The sequence below is a fragment of the Plectropomus leopardus genome, chromosome 12, assembly GCF_008729295.1.
Source record: "Plectropomus leopardus isolate mb chromosome 12, YSFRI_Pleo_2.0, whole genome shotgun sequence".
Lineage (NCBI taxonomy): Eukaryota > Metazoa > Chordata > Actinopteri > Perciformes > Serranidae > Plectropomus > Plectropomus leopardus.
Genome location: NC_056474.1, coordinates 10,543,557 through 10,566,844, shown reverse-complemented (window position 1 = coordinate 10,566,844; position 23,288 = coordinate 10,543,557). Strand labels below are relative to the sequence as shown.

The following is a 23,288-nucleotide window of genomic DNA, read 5'->3' as shown; positions in this document are numbered from 1 at the left end:
GTCAACAGATGGTGGCAGAAGGCTGAAGATAACACGCACAGCATGAGGTGTGCAGCATGTTGCAGAGGTGGTTCATTGTTACATAAAGAGAAGTATATACGCCTGTTGTCTTCAGACGGTATAAGCAGTGAGTTTCCACAGTCATAAAAAGCCGATCAACATGGCTTTTTATGATTTGGGTAGATCCTCTCATTATAGTCACAAAATGAAGATACAACAATAAGAGTTGGTCATTAATTCTTGAAAATCATAAATAATGATCATAATCTTCAAAACAGCAGGTTGGTCTTGCTCCTGAATGTATAATTTCTTAGACACAACGCCTCAAAGAATAAAAAAGTTATGTGTCATATTGCAGCTGTTCAGAGATTTGCATTATCATCTCGGTTGTCACAACAGGTTTGGTTACATAATTAATTAGAAGAAAAAACAGAATTAGATAAACATACGAAAGATAGACAATAGCACTGAATTAAGTGAATACCATGGCAGCTTTTTAAACTCTTTTAGAAACTATTGGCAATTTATTGCAACTTTAATTAAAAACATTGAACTAAAATTCTCAGATGACTGTGAATTATCTACATTTATGTCCCTTGTAAATCACTCTCTGCAAAACCAATATTAACCTCTAGATTGACGTTTTCCAACTGTTTCCAATTCTATAACTGTAGAATAATAAAAAATGGTTATTGCGCTCTGTATTATTAATGTGAGAGAAAAGTGTTAAAGCCGCAGGCTGCCTGTGAAATCAGGAACTGTAATACTTTTTCTCCCCTGAATTATATTTGAATGACTTTTTTATATCAAACTTTTTTCAACTTGGTGCAGTTTGTTTTTCGACACACTTTACCTGGAAGTGACTTATAACCTTTGATACTTTTTGTCTCTTGCCATGTTTGATCAGTCATTATCTGCAGTGCCCTACTGCTGCACCAACAGTTTGACTGATTGTGACAGTCATCTGGCCTCCAACAGCTGTTGTTGTGGTGTGCATTCAAACCAGCAGGTGGCTCTGCCTCTTGCTTTTTCAGTGGAGGAGGATCCACTATTTTCCATATCACACCACCTCTTACAGATTCCTCAGTTTGAGACCTTTTTAACATGCAGTGATAACTTAATGAGGAGGAAGCTGGCCTCATGTGACATCCATGTATGTGGATGACTTAGAAACAATTACTGTATCATTGCCTTTTTACATTGCACATTTTGCACCACTGGTAACCTTTGCACATTTTATGCTTGATATGTTGCACCTCCTGCACAAAACTGTACAGCTTAGACTGAATCTGCTATATTGTACATATTTGCTATCTTATAGTACTTTCTAAAAGTATCTTTTTTAAAAAAAGCAATTTTATTGTTTTTATTTCTATTCCATATTTGTGTTCTTGAGTTTTGCAGCAGGCCTACTTTACCTTATTTCTGTTCTTCTTAATATGTTTAATGTTTTATGGATGCACCAAAAATCCAAAGCAAATTCCTTGTAAGTGAAAACCTATTTGGTTATAAATTTAGACTTTTATGTGACATTTATCTAATCATATTATTTATAACATAATTGCATAATATGTGTGTTGCTGCAGAATTTCTAAGAAAAGATAAGCAGTATTTGGACATTTGGTTTGAATCCGCCTATAATCTGCTCAAATAAAGTTGTGCAGAGTGTTTTGAAGAGGATAAACATTTGTCATTATTGATACTGGTGCAAAGAAATCCCTTAAAAACCCATATTGCAGTCTCTGCGTGCGCGTGCATGCACGTGTGAAAGTGTGAAACCCACCATGGCATACAATGTTTTGGTTTTTCTTAATAATCGAGATGAAAACGTCTACTAACTACACATGATATATGTAATTGCAGTATCTACTCGTGTATCTTGCAGTAGCCGGTTTTTGTGGTTGCATAACTGTCAGGTAGGTTATTATAATGATGTGCACGTTGCGATTTTTTCTCCCCCTCCACCAAATCCAATCACACCCTCCCCCATCTCAAGTACAATTACGTGTTGGGTGACGTTTCAGCATGCGGAGGAGGGCGCTGGGCAGGGACCACTTGGACCAAAGAGGACTAAACGCTATTTCATTTCAGCGCAGAAACAACGCATTGAAGGCAGTGGACCAGGGCGCCGTGCTGAAGCCTAGCCCATTGTCTCCCTCAAACAGAGCAACTAAGGAAAACGGCTTTGACCAAAACAGCGCCGTAGCCCGTAAAGGAGTGTCCAAGTGGTAGGCATTGCGGGTTTGTAAGCCACAGAAAAGACAAGGGGCCGAGGACAGATCTGGCCAATAACGGAAAATGAATCACAGTCAAGTTTTAATAATATGAACAAGAGCCGCGTTTTGTTGCAATTGGCGACCAACTATTGATGCTTCTGCGCCGATCGTTTTCCACACCATCAAATCGCGCGGACTTCTTTTGTTCGCATCGCTTGAAATCCTAGCCTGCATTTTTTTTGCCGTTCTACAAGAAAAAAAGAGTTTGTCGCTTCAAAAACAAAAAAAGAAGATGAATTTCCAGTCGAGCGTCCCAGTGTCCGGTATCTCGCAGCAGTCTCAGCCAGCCATGCCCACTCCAGGCACGGTCCCGGCGCCAGTTCCCGTCCCAGTGCCCCAGTCCATCCCGTCCCAGTTCGGATCCGGATCGTCTGCAAGCTCAGGGGCCGGCCAGTTCGGTTCGGGGACAGTTTCGGGCCAGGCAGCCCAGCAAGGCTCAGCGGGCTCGCAGTTTGTTTTGTCCAACTCAGCGGCCATCAGGGCAGAGATCCATCGGTTCGAGTCTGTGCACCCGAACATTTACGCAATCTACGATCTGATCGAGCGCATCGATGACCTGGCCCTGCAGAACCAGATCCGAGAGCATGTAATCTCCATTGAAGGTGAGTAAAGAGGGGGAGTCACACTGGGTTTTCTCATTCATTGAGGGTTTGGGGTGGTGGTGTTTGGAGGGGGGTGTGGGGGGTCTCCTTTTCCTTCCTTTTATGTACACATTGTCATGAGCTCAGTGTCAACAATCACACTTTTGGAGGTTGGGGGCGTAGCCGATCTCATATCCAAGAAATGGATTGCCTCCATGCACTGCAGTGTTGACAAAAAAAATGTTCAACTGCACTCAGATTGGCAGATTGTAATGAGATCTCCAAAAAAATGTTGCTGCTGTTTTAATGACGTTTGCTACAGTTTTCATATGTCATGCACTACAGTCTGACCTCCAGTGAAATATTTCATTTTGTTAGAGGAGCAGAGGCAACCAATGTGAAGTCACATGTTGCATGAAACTAATGAGTGCCCTGAACAATGCAGACACACACAGTTGTTAGGTGCAGGAGGAAGAAATGATGGCAGAGATGGCATGGTGGGTTTGTTATAAAGGCACTCAGTGGGTATATTCTCTGTCACACTGGAAATCAAGTCCTAATGTTATTACCTGAATGGGGGAAAGGATGACAGTGACTGTAAACCACAGCAGCTTGTTAAATCCAAGTGTGGATGATGGTACTGTCAAGATGTGAACGCCTTAAATAATGGTGGCGGTTTCTTATGTGTTTCTCCCTGCCGATCACCCACCCATGTTTCCAATCGATGGCTGTGTGATATAGCAGTTAGTGTACTGTCCATCAAAGTCAGCTGCCATGGGTCTGGAGGTGTATTACAGCAACTGACATGTTTGCACCATTGTATCCAGTATTAGGTGGCATTATCTTGGTTTACATACATTGCCTACAGTCAAATAAGAGCAATCCAGTTGCAGTTAATCCTGAATGCAGCAATATATGCAGCTGTCTTGTTATCTTTATGGAAAGAATATGGAGTATCAGTGAAACTAGTTTGTCTTTGGCAAAAATTCTGAGCTGATGGTGAAATATTGAGATATTAAATGTAAGATTATTTCTTCAACATTACTGTAGTTTGAGCATTTTGTCATTTTAATGCAAATATAGGACTGCTATTGTGTTAGCATTCAACAACTAGTTCCCATGAGGAGTTTACAGTATGCCGGTATGAAAGATTCATGGGGAAATTTATTGAATGTTAGAAATAAATGCATAAAAGTATACTATGCAAGAATTGTTGGTTACTGTCAGTAAACAGTATCAGTGAAAGTAGCCCTGTTACACATCGATCGCGCCATAGGGCTGCTGTAAATTCTCTTCTTTACGCCACCTTTACATTTTTACACAGAACAAAACTGGTGGCAACAAGCTGCTCCAGAATGTGATTATAGATGGCATGCTGGCATCGTGTAAGCAAAAGAAGGGTGACAGGCGAGATGTTTAACACAACAGCCTTGGCCTCCAATGTGACATATAACATGAATCAGCAGTGCTTTACAAACAATAACAATGGCATAACATGGCAAAACATTTTTTTACTTTCTCTATTGTCTTCCCAATTTGCAGACATTTTAGTTGCTTTTCTTCCTCTTTAACTGCAAACAGCTACGAGTTGCTTTTAAATGGGTCGCACACATAACACGCCGTCAAAACCTGTCATGTAGGCTGTCCCCTTTACGCCGGCAATGCTTTAGCACCGTCACTACATCCCCTTTCAGCTTAAGGTAAGACATCTCTTTTTAAAGCGTCCCTTTTCGAAATTCGTGACCTCACTCTTGCGCTGTGGATTATCCATAGCACAACAAAATAATGAAAAAATAAGAAAATACAGGCAGAGGGCAGTGTCTCTGCAGATAAATACATTGCCATAAACTTCTTGTGGGTCATGAGTGATGATTGAGATGCATTACTTAATATATTGTTTTTAATGAATAACATGCATAGTATACCTTTACTGCCACTTCAGTGAAGTTATTGAAGTGTTTGTTTAAATATATAAACTGGTTATGTAGCAGTATCTTAATGTTATCCACAGATGTCAGCATGTCAGAGTTAATCGTGACACTATTTGCCTGCAAAATCTGAATATGCAGCCAGTATTGAACAGGATGTTCCATGTTACCTTTCAATGCAGACAGGGACAGATTTTGTAGTTTTTGTTTTGCTTTTGCTGATTTTTAAAGGTATATAATGCTAGATTTCCCTAAAAGACGATCTGTAGACTCATACAGAAGTAATCCCTCTCAAACATTACTTATGACACACTAGAAGTGTGTATTCATCAGCACAGACTCTTCCCTCTACCTCTGTTTTCTTACTTTCTTGTTATTTGCAGTGCTCAGGATGTTTATGGGCGTGTACCCTCACAGCACTTCGGTGAGGTCAGTGCTTTCTAAAAAAAGATAGGGACCAGGTGCCACACTGTAAGCAACAGGCATTCAAGAGACACAGCATCGAAGAAATGCACATATAGTGGGGCAAAACGCCAAACAAGAGTGAGTCTGTGGTTGACTTTTAACCTCAATTTCCCTGCCAAACGCGCTTACAAGTAGTAACTGACAATCTCGCGCAGCTTACCTTTGAAACAACTGATATTACCTTGATTTATATCACACAACAAAGTTGCCACCACCATAAAAATTTGCGGTAGAACCAGTGTGGTGCCATGTCCACAGGTTCAGGACAGATCACAATGAGAATGAAAGTCATCCTCATGTAAAAATAAGCAATCAACTGGTGGGTCTGTGGTGTCTGAGTTCAACCTTTTGAGAAAAGGATGATTTTCCCTTTTTTTCTGATGCCTCAGGACTGTTGCATAATTTTCCTCAATGAAGGCATGTCTTTATTCTGTATCTTGATAGGACACTGGAGCCTTTTATGAGTTATCTCTCAGATGTGCCGCTTAAAAACAGAAAGGTTACTGCTTGCATTATTCACAAATCTGTTTTGATACAAATGTTTCGAGCAAACACACAAGGAAAACCCCTATTCAGTTTCAGGTATCAGGTGTCATGAATTTAAAAATAAGAGTAGTTTTGTGGTGTTGATGGACTTTTATTGTGGATTCATATCTGCTTAAGCTGTTGTATAGACTTCAGTTACAGAAATCTCTTTTCTTCGAGTGCCCTTTAACAGCTCCCAGAAAAGACAGTGTGTTAGCATTTAAACATATACCACTAGCTAGCCAACAAGTTCATGAATATAAGGTGACATTTGGAGGCCACTGTACCTTTTTAGTGTTGTGAAAACACAACATATGGACTGTATTGTCTACTGCAGCTCTCTTAAGTGTAGAAACTGGTCTCTCCATCACAGTTTCTCCCTGTGTGATTGTCGAACATTAGCACAAAGATTAGAAAGAAGCCCTCGCTTTCTGATTCAGAAGTGCTGTATGCTAAACCTGATGCTTATTGTTGATGTTTGAGATTAGAAATCTCTCACTAGGATGTTACATCGTCTGTATTTGGGTGGGTGTCCTCGGGAATGAAAACAAAACTATGATGGCATTGCATCCACACCTGCAGGCTTACACAAAATGTTAAATTGGGGAATATTTTACCCCAAAGACTGAAACCACAGCTGAACAACAAAACAAGCACAAAAATACAAAGAATATGCCCTGTGACAATTTATTCACAAGTCTGTTTAGCTCATTGTTAATCTACTCAGGGTAAACTTTGACATTATGTGTATGAAGAATGGTTTTGAATTGATATTTTTACATTGTATGTCAGATGGCATAACAGATTTTGGTGTCCTTCCCATAAAAAAAAAAAAAAACAAGCTTTGATATACATTCTGTTGCTTTTTCATGGCATTAAATGACATGAATTTGGCTTAATGACTATAACTTCAAGAGGCTTTGAAGAGCCGCAACAGGAGACATTGGCCGACTTGTCTTCACCTGCACTGTGGAACTGCAGAGCTGTTCCTCTTCAATCTTGCATCATTGCGGAGTCTGTTGCTAAGGAACCGGTGGCTCATGCATTTAGCTGAGAATGCTGAAGAAAGAGTGAATATGAATTACAGCTCTTACAAAATGAATTCCTATTGTTGCTTAGGTTTCCCTGTTGTTTTGTTGATTATCAAGACCTTTTATATGGTGTCGACACACCATGCTGATTTTTGTTTGTGTTAAATATTTCTGTGTTTCATTATTCTTCTGCAGTGATTGATGTTCGGGGTGCTGCCTGGTTTCTGTGCAAATATAAATTGAATATATTTCTCCCCTGTCTTTTTTTAAAACGATGCTTGTGAATTCAGGAGTGAAGCTGATCTAAATTAGACAGGCTTGTAATTGATGATAAGCTGTGAGAATGACCTGGCCAGGAAATGTGCAAGCAAAATGGCAGTGCAGAAATTTAGAGAGGTGCTAAGTGGTTGGCAAGTGGATTCACTGTTAAAGTCTTGAGGATGTTTTGCTACTAATCCAAGAGGCTTGGATAAGCATGACAGGGTAATTTGTTTTAGGGCAGCAGGGCAAAAATTACTGTTGGGTCGTTATTTCCTTCATTTCCCATCAGGTACAGTACACACAACACAATATAGATGGCTGCTTTGTTGTATATTGTAGAGAAGCCCAGAAACCAGCCAGTAAAATGCCAAAAAGCAGCTGACACTGATATCAAACACAAACCAGAGACTGCTGTGTTGTATGAAGGTGCTGTGAGCTGTATATTCACCACTTTAAAGTAGAGAGGAGATCATATTATCTCAGAGCCTTACAGTGCAGTGTCTCTTCCTCTGTGTCATTGCAGTAGAGTGAAAGTCAAGAGCACTCTGCAGCAAAATCTGGGGACCAAAATGTCCCCAGAAGCACACTGCACAGCAGACTCATTAACACAAACAAACAAACCAGACTGCTCATCTTGTAGCAATCTCAGTTGATTGAGGGATCTCAGACTGATGATTCAAATCTTTGACTCTCAGGGGGCAGCCCTACTTGGAACATTGCCGCTTTTAAATGAACCAGCCTGCATTTCCACCAGTTTTGATTGGAACCACTGTGATCAAGGATGTTTCATCAGTGGAGGGCGTTGCACAATCCACAACTTAATTATACAGTGGTAGCAAAATTGCAGCTTATTGCTTACCTGTGAACTTATGTTGCCATAAAACTGGGCAGCGCTGATCAAATACAAACCAAGACTCTGTTACTGTGATGTCTGTTTCTCACCTAAAATGTTTTCAGAAATATATTTTAGTGCACTTTTTAACTGTAATTCAAGATTGTTTGTTGCCAGCCGGCTGCCATACTGTGTCCTGTCTCAAAACATACAAGCTTGCATTATGTCATCCACCTGTGGGAGTGTTTATTGGGCCGATGCAGTGCAGTGCATTCTGATAGGTGTAAGTTTTCTACCTCTTTAGCAAAAGCAAATGCCGCAGTCCTTTTCTTCTGTTTCCTCTGGTCATGTTGCATCAGTTTCAAAAGCATTTGTGTATTTCTACTGCATAGACAGCCCGGCTGTATGAGAGGACCATCTTTCCAGCAGTGAAATACCTCTTTAATGACAGAGAGCCTTCATTGACATAATGCTACAATGACTAAAATCCACAGGATTAAATGGTGGAGCTGATAGAGTGGCAAACCGGTGCTTTTACAATCAGGCTAAACTGAAAATAGCAATTTCCTGGACAACAATTTGGCCTAATCCATAAAATGTTTCAATGGCTGTGTCAGATAAACTGTGTGTTTTGTTTGGGAATAAGTATAGGACTTGGCTTTTTCTCCATGTGAGCAACAAGTGCATAGACAATTTTGGTAACTGTGTCCCATGATGAAACATATTTCTGGAACTTGTCAGGCACATTGACCAGCAGTTGAACTTAAAACTGTCGGATGTTATAAAAAATAATGGGAGAGTTGCACATCATGATCATGATTATAATGCATTTCAGGACAGAACTGACCACAATTGAAGTTACTGGTTCAGTAAGTTAAGTTCTGTTTCTGTATAAAACAATATACATGGCAAAAAATAAAAGTTAAGCATTGAAAAGTGTAATTTATTGCAAAGTTGCAGAGTTGTCACTTGGCCTTTTTCATTAACGGCCCAGTCTGTTAATTCTCTTGATATTGCCTTGTTCATCATCGCAATTACACTGGCCAGTCTTCTTGCCAGTGGCCATCTTTCAGCTTCACCGTGAAGTGACATTGATGCTGCTGCAGAAAGTTTGCTGCAGACCAAAGTTGTTAGCTGTCAGCCAAAAATATCCAACTGAGGATTGCACCACAGCAGTGATAAACTGATAGCAGGTTAAACTCCATCCAATGGGCTGTTGAGTCACAAGTTGTCAGAGGGAGACAAAACGGACATAAATAAATAAGGAAAGCTGTTCATGAACATCACCAGGATTGCACAACATGTGTGAGAGTTTGTCATGTTGTACTTCAGCCTTAAATCCTGCCTTAAAAGAAGTATTTCAGTGCTAGAAAGATAGTTTTTTAATAAAAGTGGGCTGCCTTTGCAGCATAAAGATGCAAATACTTATGAAATTGGTGCTACATTACCAGAGAAAACAGAGAAGGACCCTTTTGCCCAAGAGGTAGAACATCTACACTACAAGAATACATTGCGTCACAACGGACCAATAACGGACCAATAAACGCCCCTGTGGTTGGGGCATCTCATATTACAGCTAAACACTACAAAACATGTTTCTAAAAACATTTGAGGCATGATGTATGCAACGCAGTAACAGAATCTTGGTTCATATTTGATCAGTGCTGTTTACTTTTACCAGTTGATCATAATATTTTCAGCCTTCATTTTTACACAGAAACAGTACGACACCAGCTTCTTGGTAAAAAAAAAATATTGTATTACATCTAAACAGGGCACTAAAAATATGTTTCTTAAAATATTTTAGGTGAGAAATAGGCAGTGCATTAAACTCATCTTAGTTTCACTGTTTGATCCAATTACCGTCTGAGTTTGAGAGAGAGAGAGAGGGGAGGGTCTGTCTCTGGTCTTTGTGTTGGGAGTGGCGTGGCGGACTATATGAAAATACGAACTACAGCCTGTAGTCGTAGCAACACCCCTGAGAGCCAGCAAAACTCCACTGACGTTTGCAGGGAGATCTTGGTTAGGGGACTGTACCACAGTTCATTTACATATACTGTCTACATTGTTATGATACAAAGCTGGTTAAAAGTCGGAGTAGTATCCCTTAAACAGTCTTCTTAATACAGTTAGTACAGATAGCCAAGCCAATGAATACCCAACAGGCATCTGGCAAGACATTGGATACCATGTCCTTTCTGCATAATTAATTGCTTTAAATAGCAGAAAGGTTCATTATTCAAATGAGCAAACTAATATTATTGTTGAAAGTGGATTTTATTGACTTAAAACTAGAATGCACCTTATTCTATTGTCAGAGTCCGGATGTGATCAGGGATTTGATCTGGGGGTAATAAATGTGTGAGCGTTTGTAAGTGGAATAAAATCCAGATCACTGATACATGAAGACAGCTGCAGAGATGGTATCTGCACTGTGATTCCAGTCATATTTTTAGCTTTTCATTTCAATGTGGAGGAGTGTTCCATTAACGAGACTACGTCCTGGGAATAGTTTTCTTTGTGTCTATTTGCAATGGGAGTCCTGATTGCCGCTCTAATTTATATTCCTCTCAGACTTACATGATGTTATATAGTTTTCTAAGGACATTTTGTAGGTAATTGAAAAGATATCTGGATGTGATGTGTGTGTGTGTGTGTGTGTGTGTGTGTGTGTGTGTGTGATATAACAGAGAGCAAGAACGGCACATGTCTGATGGACAGGCTGACGTAAATGTTTGACTCCTTCCTGCTTTTCTAGCCTCAGCAGCAGCAGCTTATGATTTCTGACTTTTGTGTTTATTGAGAAGATTATCTTTAGTTTTGTTGCAATGTTAAATTTCTGTTATGTTATCTTGCATCTTGAGCAATAACCATGTTTTGGAAAACTGCACAAGCTCACGCTGACAACCATATTTCCAACCAGCGGTCCAATGTCAGCACAAGGGCAGTCACCCGAATCCACTGCTACTCAAGAGGGGTTCTTGGGATTTCAAGAAAGGACTAATACGCCTGCACAATGGGACATTGTGCGCTCAGATAGCAATAGGGACGACACAGAGGGATACAAAAAGTGCACAGACTGAAGCCTCGCAGCTCTCTGTAGGCATTGTATGGCACCTAAGCAACTCCCTGGTACACACTGCATCTCTCTTGTAGTTGATTGCCAAGGAGAGTGAAGCAGAGTGCTCATCTGCTAAGCACAAGCAGAGAATGATGATAATGCATCTTTCCTTTGCTGCTGAAGCGAGGTTTATTTCCTCCTGACCAGTGAGATGTAAAACACTGAATCGAGCTGATCTTAATTAGCACTGTCACTGACCACATGCTGTCATGATGTAGCAGAACGTATGTATAAAGCAGCTTTTGTAGTTTAATTCATAAATCATAGGAAACATAGTCCTGATTAATAATCATTCATTAAAAATAAAACAGAGGCTGGGTTTACGGGGTTCCTCCGTGAGTTGTAACAGTTTAAAGGTTGAGATGTGTGCGTGTGGTTGTGGTGCTTAGATTTGATTTGGGCTTACAGTTGTCACAGTGGGCCATCTGTGTCAGGGAAAATGCCGTTGCTACTTCTGCCAAGTGAGGTCTTTACAATGCGCTCATTATATTTCAAAACCGTATCTGTGAATATGGATTAGAAACTGTTATAGAGTTAGAAATGTCAGTCAATACCACCAGCTGTGGCGCTTACACAGCATGTCAATGTAAATTGCTGTTAATGTGGAATGCTGGTGTTTATAGAGTTGCTCAGTAAGTATTTACTAGTTGTAGATCTTGTGCCTAAATAAAGCCTCACATAAATACATCTGTGACGCATGGAATAGATCCAACCATGGGCCAACCATCACAAAGAAAGCATAGGTAAAATGCTGAGATTTCTGTAGAAATTTGGAGAAACTAATTAATTTCCTGTTTTTTTGAGGCATCTATCTATAATTCCTTAAATATGCATTAAAAAATTTGCTTCAATTTAATACAAATAGATGATCAACAAGATTTTACACTCTTGAGAAAAAATAGACATCTTTTAGCCTGCCCTCACACACAAAAATACCCGTATAGGTCGTCTGTGAAAGCCGCTTATTATGACCCATATTTATGTTTATTGTTAGATGATGATCTCTTGGGGCTGTAGTAATAACGGAATCAAAGGGGGGAGTCTGGAAATGTAGTTAAAAGAATGATAAAGTCCAAATAGGGAGGTAATGAGGGTGGTGAACTGATCAAACAAACACAGGACTTTCACCCAGGAGACCACTGTTTGTGTCCTGTGTGAAACCAACAGTCATTGTACCAAAGCATGCTTAATTAAACCAAAATAGTATTTTTTTAAACCTTAAATAAGCAGTTTATGTTCTTGGCTGTGACCATCTTTCAACATTAGCCCAGTGTATAAAATTGCACCTGTTAATATGTGCGCCAATAGTCAAATATGTTGTTTTGGGAGTCATTGACAAACAACTTATTCTGCTGCAGTATGAGGTATGAGGATGTGTTGACATCTTGGGTATTTCACTTATTTGCTGAAGTAGTGAGGCTTAGACAGGAAGATTGATACCACCCTTATGTTTGTCTGATAAGTATGACACTGGAGCCAGGAGTCAATTAACCTTGTTCAGCATAAAGAGTTGAAGTACAAGGACACAGCTAGCCTGGCTCTCTCCAAAGTTTAGAAACTACTCAGAGCTGGTAGTAAAGTAAAAACACCATTTTTGGTGATGACAAGTCTCCAGGAAGTCACTGCCCTATAGCCAAGAAAATATTACAATGCATGACTCCCCCAAAATCTCAAATAATCATTTCCACATACTTTTATATTTAGTTGCAACCCAGTACCAAGATGTGTAGACATATTAGGAAATACATGCAAGAGTTGGACTCGAAGATGATACCACTCTTATGTCTGGCTGTCAAATATGGAGCTGGAGCCAGGAGGTGATTAGCCTAGCTTAGCATAAAGACTGGTAGGAGGGAACAGCTAGCCTGGCTCTCTCCAAAGTTAAGAAAAAACATATTTTTAGATGTAGTTGCAACCCAGTGTCACGCCAAAGTGTGTAATAGACTTGGCGGTCACACACTGCCTCACCTATGTGTGAAAATTACACACACATATATGAAGATGTGAAAATGAAGAAAATTCAGTCACCAGAAAAAATGTGAGCATTGTACATTTGTACATTTCAAAAATCTACAGATATATAACATTTGTACATTATTATGTTGAGGATTTATGGAAACTTTGTTTGTTGTGATTAATGCAAAAACTGCTTAGTAATGGTAAGAAAAATATCATTGTTTTGCTTTAAAGACACAGTTTTGGTGGCAAAAACGCTACCTGAAATACAGCAATGTCTCTCTAAAAACATTTTTGGTGGCACATTCGGTTTGGTTGTTTCTTGGTCTTAAACCGTGGTCTGTGGCTTGGCAGCTGTCTCGCCTTGGGACAAAGCCAGGCTAGCTGTTTTTTCCTTGCTTCCAGTCTTTATGCTAAGCTAAGCTAGTGTGACGCCTCCTGAGAAGAGCACCAGTAACTTTCCAAAAATGTTTAACTGTTTCTTTAAATCAATTTTGAAATTGTAATTCTAGCATTTTTGTCATTTAAAGATAGTTAGAGACTAGTGAGAGAATTACAGTACTGGAATTAAACTTCTTAGACCTCTAAGATAATATTTAAAAAAAGGGGGGGGGCTAAAAGGGCACTCTTCTTCTTATAAAAAGCTTTATTATAAAGGCTAATTCATGATGGAACAGAATAGAATGAAGCCAATATGTTTTGGCCAATCTCTTGGATGTCCTTCAGCTACCAGTGAATATTTCTGAAAATTAAGTATAACACAGATTACTCCAAAATACACATTTCACTTCAGTTGGATCTGTTCTGGAGAAGAGAATGATCCTGTGTCTGTGAGAGGAAAAAGGTCCTTTGCTGTATGTCTCAGAGGTTTGCAACACCACTGTCAAGCTCTCAGTTGAGCCTTTTTGATGTGACGCAACACGGATTAATCCAAACACCTGAAAAGTGCATGCAGCTCCCATGTCAAGTCGCCCAAGTGGGCATTGATAAAAGTATAAGCTTCCTTTTGATTTCCCATTCACTTGAAGACATTGTCAGATCCCCTGAAGCATCTGTTGCAACTAAAGCACCTCCGTGTTGAGCATGGTACGGATCAGGTTTCACCAACGTTTAATCCTTGAGAGTCAGTGTTGAAAAAACACTTAACATCACATTTACGTCACAGGTTTATTCTCGGGAGTGCAGTAGTAACAGACTTTACCCCCTAACAGATGCACGCCAGATAACAGTCTGCACATGCCTCCCTCTGAAAGAGACCCTGTTTTGTGATTAAAGTTTCTCTCATCTGCATCACTCCATCCCCGTTGAAAAACACAGTTTTAGCTCTAATATGCATCAACATGTGACAACTTTTTGGTTGTTTTTATTTATTTGTTCATGACAAAAGTTTTTACATTTTCATCCCGCATTCCATCTCTCCCTTCATGCATGTCAGTGAGGTATGTCAAATCATTTTTTAAGCACTTTTGGCTTTCAGACAGGGGCATCTAACTTAAATTGGCTGTAATTTGTATTTATTTTACTGCAAGAAAATGTGTATTTTCTTTAAAAATTTTTGGAGATTTTTTTCTTTTCTTAAGAGAAGATGTTTTGGGTCTTTTAAAGGTGATGTAAAAGTTTTGAATTTTTTTCCACGACAGTGTGAGTGAACCCCTAATTGTAATACTTGACTCTTGACCTTGAGGCAGCAGAGATGAGCTGTAAACAGAGGCCCAGTCTGAAGGCCTGGGAGGTCCGAGGGGTCAGGGTGCCATTTCTGCATCTGCCCTGCTGTCCTCTCGCTGCTGCAGCACCATAGCATTGGCTTATTGAATGTGACGCTATCCTCCACAGCAGAATGTCCTCCATTGTGCTGTTGAACAAAGGCTCTCTCTCTCCCATTGATGGACAGCTAATTTTTTTCTTGTGTTCTGAATGTGGAGGGGTGGGGTGAGCTGCTCAGGTTTTTTCTTTTTTTTTTTTAATATATAAAGGAAAATTTAGAGTATCCTAATCTCTTATGAACAGAAAGTGGAGGAGTGTTTTTTTCTCTGTCCTATTCTGACATTGTTAAAGGGTAGTGGGAGTAGTTTTGATCTAATATTTTATTGAAAGGAAGAGCCACTGAATTTTGAGCTCAGTTCATTTTGAATCGCAGGGTTTTCAATACAGAATAAAAGCTAAATGTTTGTCCCAACTATACATGAATCTGTGGTTGTTTGGCGTCGAGCAGCTTCATTAGATTTTGATGAAAGAAAGAGGACAAAAATCTGATTTTCTGGGGACATTTGGTGATGTAATATTATGGCAGATATTTTCTTTCTGCTGCAAGGACATTGTGAATTAGATTACAACCAATATTACTTATTTACAGGATGACACTTTTACAATTAAATAAGATGATTTTGAACTGTAGATCTGTAGAAGTTATCAACTAATAAATTAATCACCCACTAGTTTGATAATCAATTAATAGGGTTGAGTAATAAAGGAAAAAAAGTCAGAAATTCCCAGTTTCCAGCTTCTTGTGAATATTTTCTGGTTTCTATACTTCTGTATGACAGTAAACATAGTGGCCCTTAGTTGAAACCATAGTGAACTGCAGTATATGTGATATGATGATGTGACAACATGCTAGACAGCAGTTTACTTTTAAATTCACCAAAATATGAATTAAATCAACAAGTTTTCTGTTGAAGTCATCAAAAGTTAATATTATTAGAGACATTTTTTTAAAGCAAAAATATTTATTTTTTTAAAAACATAAAAAAAAATTTCACCCACTCAGTTGTGACACATTTCTTCTTTTCTTTGTCTGGACATAAGAAGTGATCTTCAGACAAAACAAGCAATTTTAAAATATTGTCTTAGGCCATAGGATATTGAGATGGTCATTTTCACCATTTTCTGATGGGCTGAATCTTAATATTTTCATTGTCAATTAATCTGAAGATTATTTTCCAGATGATTCAGTTTTTCTTTAAAATATATATATTATTAATTAATATTGCGACCATATTGTAGAGTCAACTATTGGTGCTTTCACAAAATATTTACACAACGAGATTTTTAATAAATAATCATCAGTAATTTGGATATAATGACAAAGTGGATAAACACAAATAATTTAGAAGAACAGCTGTAACAGTCTGGTTAGTTCAGAAAATCACATCACTTTCCTGTAATGCAGCCTTTAAAACCAGGAAAAGATGAAACTTAAAGGTATTACGATATCCAAAATCTAAGACTGTATCTAGTCTCACATCATTATATCAATATAATATTGATATATTGCACAGCCCTGGTCTAAGGTGATGTCTTCAGATATCTGGTTTTGTTAAACAACCAGTCTGAAACCCAAAGATATTCAGTTTACTATCTGGTATGACAAAGAAAAGCATCATGTGACTTATGAAGCTGGAAGCAGCAAATGTTTGGCATTTTGCTTTAAAATGACTAGAATGAATTTTTCATTATCAAAATAGATCTACAAGCAATTAATGGATTAATCCAGAAACTAGGTGTCAGATCACTAGACAATAAAAATAATCTTAACTTGCAGCCTCACACTTAAGGTTGCATTTTTTATGATTTTTATAATTCCCTATTTTGACATTCTGATTTTTTTTTTTTTTTTATGGTTGAGACAGCGGTCAATTTAATTTGTTATGGGCTCCTGTTTTTTTTTCCAGTTTTTTTTTTTTTTTCAATTTGTGCATCATCCATATCCTATGGTGGAAGTGCTCATGTTTCCTGCCAGTGGGGTAGGGCTGGAAGCAGATGGCTGCTGACAGAGGAAGGGGTTTGGAAAGCAGTGACTGAGCAACAGATGGAAAGGCGCATATGCCTCCAAGTCCCCTCAGCCTGCCAGCAGTCCCGTGACTAACTGTGGGAAGATTCTGGTCTCATCCAGGTTGGGGATGGATAGAGGATCATGGTGAAGAATGAAGTGTCCTTAGAATAGAAATGGTTATCTGAGACAAAGAAATTCAGCTGTGGGGGGATTCAGATCTCTTTTAATTGGAGTGGAGAATCGTGACAGAGAATCAGCCGGGACTGCAGGAGATTTAAAAAAAAAAAAATATATAACACCGTTTGGAAAAGTAAGCAGCGATCTTGTTTCAGTTATTTGGTTATTTTGGAAAAGAAGCCCTTTGAAGAGAAATCTCACACAGGGACTTTTCTGGCCCTCGGGGAGCACATTTTCCTCACAGAGGAGGAAAATGCCGGATACAGGAAATATGGCCTGCAGAATATGACAGCATACACTCTGCTAGCTTCAGGCCAGCCATTAGAAATTTTGGGTTTGGGGACAAAGTTTCCTGAAGTGGGCCCCTCATCCACACCCACTGGTAGGGGTCCTGGGTCCAAAAATTTCCTCTAATGAATAATTATAGAAAAGTAAAATCAAACAGCACCCAACTTTTGCAATTCGAAGACTGTTTGTTGACCACATTACACAGAAATATTAACTGTACTATATTTTCAGAGTAGGGGGATGGGGGCTTGACCCTCCCCTCACCATAAATGACCAATATCTCAGTTGTGGGCTATGATAAATGTTGTGAATGGGAATTTTTAAAGAAAACATTCCTTTAAAACCAAGTTGCGAATTTTGAATACAGTATACAATGACTTAAAGTTAACTGCCCCCCCCAATCAAAAAACAAAACTCCCTCTTCAGGGATTATGTCTGAAATGCTTCACCTGGTTTGCACCAACCTCTCCCTTCTCATAAATGAAGAACAGTTCCTAATGCCGCTTTTTCCCTCGCTCAAATTTAGCATAGCTTTGGAGTGTTATTTAGCCCCTTTCCTGGTAACATAGCACGTCATAGTTGGTACCAACAGATGCCTTAGTTATGCCTCTAATTTAATATGATTTCTGTGTCTTCTAGCTTTAAAACTAAGCCAGCTGCAGCAGGTTTTACTTGCCAATATTAGTCTGCCTAACTCCTCACTTCCAGATCTGCCTGTCATACCTGATCCTTCCTCACTTTTTTGGCTAGATATTTTGCTTTTGTCTCTCTTGTTTCATTCTTATTATCTTTGCAACCTGGCTTTTCTTTGGGGGATCCAGATTTTTGGTGAGGCATTTTGACTTGGCTAGCCAGGCTGCAGTTTGCTCCACATCTTTATTTATCTTTTTTCATCTTTAATAGTGGCACATATGATTTCTGATCCACGCTGTCAGATGGACCAAACTATTATACAGTAAGTGGTAGGGATGACCGATATTGGTTTTTCAGGGCCAATAGCGATGCTGATTATTAGTAGTTAATGAGACAGATAACAATGTTTGGAACTGATATTCAGTTACAATAAAAAATGAAAATATTTCAATCAATATTAAAAATTTAGAATATAACAAACTCCAACATAAAACTTTCTTTAAATGGCTTTAGCAAATGTTTAATCGAAACTGAAACTTACAATATCATATGCAGCAAGTTCCCAGCAACTTTTTTTTCATAAAGTCAAGTGAAAAATCAAGTAAAAAATGAATAAATAAATAAAAATAGCTCCCTGAGGTTTTAAAAAGCAAAAGTTCCCCTTATGCTGACACTTTCCTTGCACTTTTTAATAATTTAATTTTATCTGCAATCATTGAAGTAAATGCACATACAGATAATCAGCAAAATGCTGAGTATTGGCCCCAATAATCAGCCAGGCCGATAATCTGTCAAACCTTAGTAAATGGTCATGGTGGGGGATAAAACAGTTCATTTATTTATCAACTAAATACATAAATTATATTGTCAGTGATATAAGTAAGTTGTTGCACTTGGGCCCATTTAATGGTTAACCATAGACCCTTTCATGGCGGGGTCATCTGCACCCTTTGGACCCCCCTAACGGTGGGCCTGGCTTCAGCTTTACTGGAGCTTTTGTGGAGCAATGTAATTGAGGACACGTAGACTATTTAAAGGTTTCGGGGCTGTTGAAATTCAATGTAATTCTCCTAAAAGCTCAGGGACATTTCACAGTCTTTGTGTGTCAGTCAATCTTCAAGGATGTGCCTCCAGTTTGTTTGTTTCCGCATGGAGTTATTCACAAAAGTGAGTTGCGTGAATAAATTCCATTGAGCAAAAGGTTGCACCTTATCTGGTATCACTTGAGCTTAACTGAGTCTAAAACTCCCCACAAAAGTCAGATCTTTTTAAAATTGACACATAAATCCGTTTTTGTGAGGATAAAGTCAGCTCTACTTATCTGTTGCTTTAGCCACCCTCAGGGCAGAATGGTGTGTTTGTAGTAGATGTGCAGCAGTTTGACATTTTGCTCTCACACTTGGCTGCAAATAGAATATCCTTACTGTATATATCTTATTACTTTCTTTCCGTTGATTTTCATTGAACCGAGAATAGTGTAAGTGTCAGCACCACTTTTCTGAGGTTAGCCCTCTTGTCAGTACAGCTTGTTTAACATGTGCCAGCTGAGCGTTATCACCCAGGTCCTACATTCCTTTTGGAGATGTCATTGTTTTGATGGTGTTGTGGCTTGTCCTCTGGCCTTGTGCTCGCTGTCTTCAAAGGACTCGCTCAGGCAACATGCCAGGTGCTTGTTTTCCAGTTTGTTTTGTTGCAGATTGTGGGAAAAGTTGTCAGCATTAGAAGAAAGAATGCTGCAGTTGGTTTTAATAAAGTATCTGCATCTGTTACTCAGCTTTTTTTTTGGTTACTTGTTTTGTGAATCGCATCTAAACTCTGAGGGTTTGTTGTGAAGTTTAATTGTGTGGGAATCACTCGGAGAGGAAGTGTAATGTGACCCCCCATTTACTGTTTATACCCCCGTTTCCTGCTTTCCCCCCCTGACTGGAATAACCTAAAGTTGTTCCACTGCTGAATCCCCACTGGCCATGACCCAGGACTCATGTCATGTGGTGGGGTATGTGAACTGCATGTACAACAAGCCCTCTAGGAACACAATCCCGGTTCCCATTTTGGACCCGACATCTGAGCACAGGACATCGGCTCCAAGCTGGAAAGACTTACTTCCTGTGGCACTCTTTGGCTGAATGTCATCCACTCTTTTTATGTCTCAGTTTGAATCACACAAGAGAAGCAAATACAGAGAGCTCTAACATTTATGTTTGAATGGGTCCTGTAGTCGGTGGTGCACAGATGAAGCCCATAACTGATAACTGCATTATTAATGACATAATACTTAGATACTGTGGAACATTTGGAGTCTGGAAATATTTTGTTTCCATTTTGCAAATAATGACTTTGTGGTGAGCAGAAATAATAACCCTAATGCTTTGTACCCTTGGGATTTTAGGGGTCTAACTTTATCATTGCACTCTGAGCCTTCATATTCCAACTTTTTCAGAGGCAAAATGGTTTATATCTGAGGAGGTTTAATGACTTTGTTGCTGCAGTATTTGTACACTAGCAGTGTTTTCCCACAGAATTAAAATCTACATGTGGTGGTAGCTATTTTAAATCTTTGTGTGCCCCTTTTTTTTTTTTACTTTTGCAGGTCAGTGGTGTTTGAGTTGTGCAGTGGATAATTAATCTGTCAATCTGGTCAGAGCTGACCTGATCAATGGATAAGAGGAGGAGTTGCTGCAGGGAGTGAAAACAAACTTTTTGAACCCAACAATTAATGGCTAAGTTTTGCTGCTTGTTCTGTGCCAGAGTGTGCGCTGCGCTCCGAGAGTGTGGTGCAATAAATAACCGAAAAACATATATTTTCCAAAAGTGCTCTTATTGAATGGTCCAGCTTCAAAAATGTATAATCAATATGTGGCAGCAAATGCTGTAATGGTGGCAGGCCACCACAAATAAATAAATGTGTGGGAAACCCAGACCAGAGCTGTTCCAATACCTTTATTGGAAATGCCTTCAATACTGACTAAATTCAGGATCTAGTATCTGCAAGTGTGCCACTCTATGCATAGTTGCAACACTATGTAATTTATTAGACTTTAAACCAATAAGGTCGTTAATGTCACATACAACAAGTACTCTTGTTTATATTGTTCAATATCTCTGGAAGGATGCAGTCTTGAAATTTACTTTAAATGGCCTCCACTTTGTTACCACGCAACTAAACTTTCCGGCATTCCCATCTAATCCCAGCATTGGCGAAACTCATCATGAGCTACTTTTATCCCTAAGCAGCAGTTTAATTTATGTTGTGGATAATTGATCAGTTGATCATGTCAGAACTGATTAGATCCATAGGGGAGAGGAGAAGCAGAGTGCAGAGTGAGTAAAAATACACCTATAGAGCCAGCTCAATGAACAGTTAAGTCTCACTTTCACTGTGACTGCAGTTCTGCTGCTCCCTGTGACAACAGGATGTGTTGCGTGCCGAGAGTGTTTTGTGAAGGGGTATTTATATTCCAATAGTGCTTCAAATGTAGGATTCAACTCCAAACTTAGAAAATCTATTGTGGCGGCAGATGTTTTGATCCCGGCTGTCCACTGCAAATAAAATAATGTGTGGGAAACCCTGCTTTCCAGTGAGCGCTCTTTTGCATGATGTTTTGGTTATTTGCGGTCTGACTTGGACAGCAGCTGGCATACCCAGCTGCTGATTTGAAGAAGAAGCCACTGGCTACATGCGACATAAGAGAGCAACAGGTGCTGTGCGCATGTGTAGGTTGTTTACAAATAAAAGTGAAAAAAATTTCGGCTGCATGGGAGAATTACAGATTAGTGACTTGTAGTTTGTAAGACATGTTTCTTTGCAGAGGCCCCATTTCCAGCTGTGACGGTAAAAACAGCTGCACTGTCAGCGCCAGCACCTCAGTGTTTGGAGACTCCTGTTACGACACCTACTAATACCTGGAGGTGGCTTAAACATGTAACAGTCCATGTTCATGCTGAAATATTAAAGCAACATGCATACAGTATATCCTGTAATAGTTTATATCCTTAACCCTTTAACACCTGGATGGACATTAGTTTTCCGTGTCCGAGTTCAGATGCGTTCCACATGCATTTAAACCTCTAAAACTTTATTTTTATTTTTTTCGTATATATATATGGGAAAAAAAGATAATGAACAACTTGGCAAGAAAGTGGCAAAAACTGAGTAAAAGGTGTCAAGGAAATGATCTGAAAATTAGCTGGGGAGAATAAGTAGATATTATTACTATACTACTATCACTTGGGAAAAGTACATTTATAATTCATATAGATATATATATTCATATATTTTTTTAGTTTTTTACTTTTCTTTTGCTTTTTGGGTAATTTCTTGTACCTTTTTTACTAATGTCTTGCTAATGGGCCATTTTTTATTGCTTATTTCCCTCTTTCCATGTTTTTGAAAGAAATCAAGCCAATTTTGCTCAGGTTTCAAAGGGTTAAGTCTGTTTATATCCTATTATAATGTAATTACATTTTAAATAATGGAGAAATAACCATCTTCATTTCCTAGCGCCAATTTGTTCCAGCTGTACGTCTCACGTCTCAGATGAAGGACTGAATGACTTTAAAACATTTATTTTTTTATATTCATGATGTTCTTGTTTCTCTTGCACAAAAGGGGCAAATGAATAACAATAAAAACAAAATAAATAACAAAAACCATCAATCTCAGCTATTGGACAAATTTTTTATGTTCAGTATCAACCCAGATTTTCATAGTGGTGCATCCGTATCAAAAACAGTGCCAGGAGAGCTGTATTATGTTTTTTTAAAAAGTGGAGCCTCTGGCAACAAGACAGCACATTTATCTCAGGGTTCAGCCAAAATTATAGAAGGCCACAAAATACCAGGACACAAGAGGCCAACACCAAACACAAGACAGCAAAAGTGAATTAAATCTGAAAAGTCATTCATAAGAGTCATATTCTTAATAGCCTGCCAGATAGAAGTGATGTTACTATGGAGATTTGGAAGAAAAAAGCTACCAGAATGCAACAGTGTTTGCCGAGCACCATTTGGTCTTTTTTTTTTTTTTAAATGCAGTGTTTCTGATAAGAGACAGTGCTGTGAAGTGAGCGGCCGTATCTGTGTGAACGGACACTCCGCAGTGCACATTTGATGTAAGCCGTTCTTGCTCAGGGCTGCGTCAGTGCAGCTTCTTGACAGCTCCGGTTTGGATGATGAGATTTCCCTCATTGAGGATTCTGGCGTGAAAAGTGCACCGTTCAGCAGCCCTGACGCTGTTCTCAGAAGATGAGCTCTCCCTCGATTTTGTGTTTGCGTACTGGAACGAACTGCTGGCCTCAAATGAAATACTGTCCAGCTAAAAAGGAGGAATTATGACACTAGTGTTGCCACACACTACATCTCAGGCCCCATTGTGCTCTTGGGCCCATTCTGTTGTGAAATTGGACCAACTGGTGTCTAGAGAGGCACCCTGCTGCTGTGTTA

General features: G+C 39.1%; 1 protein-coding gene across 1 annotated transcript in view; it reads left to right on the top strand.

Annotated features, from left to right (window-relative positions):
• Positions 1-2,051: 2,051 nt before the first annotated feature.
• agap3 (ArfGAP with GTPase domain, ankyrin repeat and PH domain 3) overlaps positions 2,052-23,288 on the top strand; it is a 167,326-nt gene continuing 146,089 nt past the window's right edge. Inside the window, exon 1 of the mRNA XM_042498498.1 lies at positions 2,052-2,878. Coding sequence (XP_042354432.1) covers positions 2,509-2,878 — 370 coding nt within the window. The 5' untranslated portion in view covers positions 2,052-2,508. The remainder of the gene's footprint in view (positions 2,879-23,288) is intronic.